Source organism: Lycium barbarum, chromosome 8, assembly GCF_019175385.1.
Source record: "Lycium barbarum isolate Lr01 chromosome 8, ASM1917538v2, whole genome shotgun sequence".
In the NCBI taxonomy this organism is placed as follows: domain Eukaryota; kingdom Viridiplantae; phylum Streptophyta; class Magnoliopsida; order Solanales; family Solanaceae; genus Lycium; species Lycium barbarum.
This window is the reverse complement of record NC_083344.1, coordinates 101662944-101669286: the sequence shown is the minus strand read 5'-3', so window position 1 is coordinate 101669286 and position 6343 is coordinate 101662944. Positions and strand designations below refer to the sequence as shown.

Below are 6343 nucleotides of genomic sequence, written 5' to 3'. Positions count from 1 at the left end.
CGCGGACTTTGTGATTTACCTGAAACACAACAAAAACACATTAAAACAACACATACTTGCCTAAAAACAAGTAAAATTTCTCGTAAAAAGGTATCGAATGTGCCATAATTTCCCGGCATATCATCCACTACCAGAGCTCAATTTAGGTCTATAGCCTCCACTAGTGATAGTACCACTTGTGTAACTATTACCATAAGAGTTTGCAGATCCTGAACTACTAGCACCAGAACTACTGCCTTTGTTAGTGTTCATTCCACTTCTGCTACTAAAGAAAGCTGCTCCCTCTAGCAGCTCAGTAACTTGGCTTGTCTGAGTAAAATTTGCTAATGATCTTTGGCTCTTATGATTTATGAGCATTGAGTAAGCTTTATTGAGTGATGGAGTAGGTTTCATCATTAGGATTTGACTCCTAGAATGAGAATATGTTTCATTTAAGCCCATGAGAAATTGCAAAAGCCTTTGATAACCAAAATGTTCTGAATATTTCCTAGATTCAGGAAATTCACATCCTGGACAAGTCATGAGAGCATCGAATTCATCCCATAACTCCTTCAGTCTGGAGAAGTAGTTAGATATAGACATTACTCCTTAATTCAAAGTAACAATTTCTCTGTGCAAGTACAGAACTCTAGATCCATTCACCTTATCAAATCTCTCCTTAAGATCTAACCACACTTTATGAGCATTTGAAGCGTATATTATACTGCCCAATAGCTCTTTTATAACAGATCTCATTATCCAAGATAACACTACCGCATTCACCTTTTCCCATTGTTCATGTAGTGATTCATCAAACTTATCTGTTGTATGTCTACTATCAACAAATCCTAACTTTCTTTTGCCTTTGAGACCTAGAATCATAGATCTACTCCACAAAGCATAGTTTTCAGATCCAATCAACTGAAGAGAAGTGAGAGAAATACTTGTAGTATCATTTGGTTTCAGATAGAGTGGATGACTATTTCCTATCTCTACTATTTGATTCTATGTACTAGTGCTTGCAGTAGTTGTATTCGATTCATTTCCAATCGCCATTGATGAATTCGAATTAGAATATCTTTCCAAATAGATCGTAGCTCAAAAGAAACAACAACAACAACAACAAAAAAACCTCTTCTACACCTTCAAACCTTTTTTTCTATCACTGAATGTGTTGAACCAAAGCTTCTCCTGCTTCGATTTTCACCTCTCGATTAGTGTAAGTTTGATTTAGATAGGCTCTGATACCATGTTAACTGCCATGGATGTGTTTGGATCTATGCAGAAGCAACAGAAAGAAAACTTAGAGAGGAAGTTTGGGGAGAAAGAAGATTGAAAATATCTTCTTAATGAATGAGTTGTTTTACAAGAATAACTACATATATACAAGCAACACAGATCATTATAGTTGTGATCCAATTGTTTCTCTAACTAACTAATCACTCCACTCACTAATCTAACTGCCTCTAAATAACAGCTAACTTAATCAGCTTGCTTGTTCAGTTCGGCTACTCAACAATAGGCATAGAATTTTTATTTTTATTTTTTAAAAAGGGAATAACAAAAAGGGAATGCGTGTCTATTTTGTTTTAACAAAAATGTTAGAAAATGTTAAAAGTTAGTGCTTTAGGCAAGAATGAAGTATGTGAGTTTCAAGTAGTTCCAAACACACTTTACCGCTAAGCCACCTTCTAACTCTCAGGAGGAAGGGTTCCCTACAAAGGATTTTTTCATACGTAGAATTCGAACTCGAGACCTCTGATTAAGCGAGGAACAATCACATCTGCTGCACCACATCCTTTGATAGTGTATCTGGAACGACCCATGTTGTCATTACCGTGATTATTCCATTTTTACCCTCGCTGACCCATTCCTGAGTCTTGTTAGAGCTGTTTTGACCCGAGGAGATAGTTGTCATGACTTCCTAGGCATCATTTTAGGCTTTGGAATGTTTTCTAGAAAAAATTGGCTTTAAGCGAAAATCATTTGACCTGGAGTTAACTTTTGGGTGAACGTAGTTTTTGCGAAAATTTGTCGATTCCGAGATGTCCGGATGACCATTTGTCATTGATTGGTGGGTTTGGAAAATTGATATTTAAGCCGTCAGGAGTTGACTTGGTCAACGAAGCCTACGTTGGAAATTTTGAGGCCACGAGTACGTTCGTAGTGCGTATTTATGTGTATCTACATATTTGGTTTGTGTCCGGGAGGTTCCGAGATGATTCCGGGTGTCAATTTCAAGTTTGGAAAAATTCTGGTGTCTGGTGACTGCAATAGCTATAGCGGCGACTGCTATAGTGGTAGGGAGACTGCCATAGCGGTAAGTGACCGCTATAGTAGCCGATGAGCAGTTTTCTGATTTAAAAACCTCCAAAAACCCTTATTTCCTCTCATTACTTCTGTAATATTTTCTTACCACCTTGGAGGCGACTTAAGGGGTTTATGGTCTGAAATCTCTTGGAAGTAAGTTCCCTAATCCTAATCTCTTCCATTTTCTTTCCTAAGTAAGAATCCATGCTAGAAATTCCTAGAAGCTTAAGATTAAAGAGAGGGTTTATGGGTTTTTTCATAAAAGGGTTTTAAAAACGATTTGGATTCCTAAGTTATGGTTAAATGTTGTGGTTCATGCTAGATAATGACATATCTAGTCTTGTTAATCATTAGTCTTCCATTCTAGAGTTGATTTTCATGAATTAAAGTTAGGGTTCTTAGACCCAAATTTGGGGGTTTTCACATTAATGATGATTTTGAGAATTAATTGAGTATTCTTATGATTAAAGTAATGGGTTTAGACCTTTTAGTATTGAATTTGGTATTTCGGTCATAAAATTCCCGTTTTACCCTTGGGGCCATTTTTCCTAAATTAAGGGTTGAAATTTGACCCGAATAGGAAGTAGCCAATATTTGTATCATTATTCATGGTTTCTTACATAGAATTCATATGTGATAGAGTTTGATTATTTGGAGATGCTTCGAAAGACAAGGCAACGTGTGGGTTCGTGGCACCTGTTCGGCTGCTAGGTAGGTTATGGCTTTCCCTTCGTTAGACTCCGGTTAGTTTCTCATATTTTTGTATTAGAAGGAACAGAGAATGCATGTGTAGGAAATCAGAGATTTGGGATGGAATCCTAGGATGGTATTGTTGTGTGACTTGTTTGTTCGGGCTTGTGTCCTGTAGATTCATTAGGTTGTTTGATGTGGTTTTTCTTGAATATTGGTGGATTTATGTGACTTTAGGGTAGCGGACGAAACTTATTTTGTGCCTAATGATGAAAAATTCCCATAATATGTGATCACTTGCGTTATGCCATTAATAGTGAATCTAGTGGATAAATGGGAGGATAAAATGTACCAACGATTGTGATTGAGTTCTAAATGAGTTGTGACGAAGGATTTTGAGTGTAAGGTGAGATTCGTGTTCTAATCTAATAGGCTGATTTAAGGAAGTGGTAATAATATATATCGATTGATTGACCTGTTGTGTGTTGGGACTAGCCACCCCGTTGCGTTGTGTTTGAAAGTTCTATTGTGTTGGCTTGATGATATGAGTGTTGATAGAGATTAGACCCTGATATTCATCTTGATTTGGATATGTTATTAGCATACCCATTGTGGTATTTGTTGTTCGGATACATTGTTGGCATACCCACTGTTGGTATTATGATATTGATACATTGTTGGCGTATCCCATTGTTGGTACTTGTGATATTAAGCTTGATTGTTGATGTTGATACACACATTGCACGCATTCTCATCCATTCATAATGCATGGCTGATTGGCATACCCACTGTTGGTAATGTGATATTGGTATATTGTTGGCATACCCACTGTTGGTATTGTGATATAGATACATTGTTGGCATACCCACATAGAACCATTATACGATCACACATACGGACCGTATAAATTGTACGGACCATATGTGTGTCCGTATGTTCATGTCGGAATAGATTTTAAGTTGATATAAGGAGGACCCAAGTTCATTATTTCATTTCATTCTTTCTCTCCACACTCCAAGAACCCTCTAGAACTCTCTCCACACTTCTCCTACAATAATCCAAGAGAAATTAAGGATCCACTTCATCAAATCAAGGCAATCAAGTGCAAGAAACTCACTAGGGTTTATCCAAGGCAAGAAATCTCTTTGGAAGTGGAACTAGGGTTTTGCTCAAGTGAGGTGTTTCCACCCAAAGCTCATTCCCACACTATCAAAGGTAAGTTTTATGATCAATTCATGTTATTTAGAGTATTGAGAGGTTGAAAGACTTGGATTATGAAAGGAGGAAAAAGATGGGTCATAAATACGAGAGTAGTGGCATTTGTGAGTAGTAGCTTGATATGAATCATGATTGTTGATATGTTGTGACTATAATTATGTTGTAAATGACATTAAGAACATGGGAGAAACGTTATATGAGGATAAATGTAATGTAGTATTATGACCATGGTTATGGATGCCCTTGAAATGAAAATAGGAAAATTGAATAATGTATGGTTGATGAAAATTGTTGAGTATGATATTATGAATATTGTTATTGAAGTTTGAGAGTTGTTATACGATATCGAGGAAGTTGTATAAAAAAAAGAGATGCTGCCTAATTTTCTTTAGCTTTAGTTCAAGCCTGCTTATGTTATCAATTATCTAATGTTAGTACGAACCCTTTTGAAGGTAAAAACGTGAATGTTGGACGGGAACGTTCAAGTGATAAGGTAGCTAAACGAAAAGGTATGTAAGGCTAGTCACCTTCTTTCAAAGGCATGACTCTTGTTTTGTGACTTCTTTTCTATATTCCCATGATCTTCTTACATTCTAAAAGAGGAATATTAAAGGTTCTTAAGGGCTTCCTATGAGATAGAGATGAGATATGTTACATGATAATGATGATGGTAACGATGCCACGATGAGCTCGATGTTCTTATCTTTAGGACTTCATTGATGTTGCTCCTTGCTGTTAATCTCACCTCGTGTTACTAGCCCCTTCTTTTCTAAGGCATGATTCTTATAACATGATTTTCTCTATCTCACCATGACTTTCTTACATTCCGGAAACTATGAGTCGATGTTGATGAAGAGCTTCTTATAAGATAAAAGAATAAGAGATATGTTATGAATACGATGATGATGATGATGAGCCTAAATCTAAAGATACTAAAGTTCAGGATACGATGTTGTTACGAAGTTAATGACCCTTATATGACTCCTTGATGCTATTCGTTATTGCTAGACCCACCTTATAATGTTAGGTCCTTCAAGGTGAGGTATGATGATTATGATTACTCCATAATGGAATCGGGGGTTCTGGACCTTATGTCACCCCGGTATCGTTATAGATTATCTTTGAATTCTAATGCACGCTACAGGACAAGTTTATGATAAAGTTATGATAAGCCTATGAAAGGTATGTGATGATATGATTCCACCGCTCCTAGATGGCCGAACATGTCACCGCTAATGCAGGCTGCTTATCATTCCATCGTGCCTAGATGGCCGGACATATCACCGCTAATGCGGGATGCTTATGATTTCACCATGCCTAGATGGCCGGACATGTCACCGCTAATGCGGGCTACTTATAATTCCACCGTGCCTAGAAGGCCGAACATGACACCACTAGTGGGCGGCGAATGATGGTTACCCGGACGTGGGTTAACGACGATGGTACATGTTACATGTTAATACATGTGAGATGTATAGCACATGCTTATTTTTAAAGGTTAATCAGGTTATATCTTCATCTTATGCTTCATGATTTCTTTTTATGCCAGTATTATTCATGCCTTGCATACTCAGTACAATATTCGTACTGACGTCCTTTCTCTTTGGACGTTGTTTTCATACCCATAGGTAGACAGCGAGGCGACTCAGACTCATAGGAGCTGATCAGCAGAGTTACGAGAGCACTCTATTATTCAGGAGATGCCATTTGATTTACTGTTTTGTGTACATATTTGGGCACGGCGGGGTCCTGTCCCATCCTTGTGTCTAGTACTCTAGTAGAGGCTCGTAGATACGTTTGTATGGGTAATATGATCCTATGATTTCCTCATTGTATAATATATTGTTTCTAATAGCCGAAGGGCTTATGCATGTAAAGGTAATTACGTTCTTGGAAGTGATAATGGGTTTCCCTATGACTAGAAGTATGAGAATAATAAATGAAGGCAGGATAAGTATGATGAGTAATAGAATGAGTGGTACTTGGTAGTTAGCTCTGGGTATCCGTCATGGCCCCTAGCTGGGTCATGACAAAAGTGATATCAGAGCAGTTTAGTCCTAGGAAGTGTCTATGAGCCATGTCTAGTAGAGTCTTGTTTATGGTGTGTTGCGCGCCACATCTATAAACAGGAGGCTACGAGGCATTT

General features: G+C 37.6%; 1 protein-coding gene across 1 annotated transcript; it reads right to left on the bottom strand.

Annotated features, from left to right (window-relative positions):
* Nucleotides 1-588: 588 nt before the first annotated feature.
* On the bottom strand, nt 589-1897 carry LOC132608029 (uncharacterized). The gene is made up of 2 exons (XM_060322108.1): nt 1817-1897; nt 589-900 (listed from the first exon to the last, which is right to left on the bottom strand). The coding sequence occupies exons 1-2, from the start codon at nt 1895-1897 to the stop codon at nt 589-591; spliced, it is 393 nt and encodes a 130-aa protein (XP_060178091.1).
* Nucleotides 1898-6343: the final 4446 nt, after the last annotated feature.

Bases quoted from the DNA above. Each gene is read 5' to 3' on its own strand.
- LOC132608029 (XM_060322108.1), bottom strand. From the start codon at position 1,897: ATGACAACTATCTCCTCGGGTCAAAACAGCTCTAACAAGACTCAGGAA. The intron at 901-1,816 runs GTAATGACAACA...ACTTCTCTTCAG, and splicing joins GTAAAAATGGAATAATCACG to TTGATTGGATCTGAAAACTA.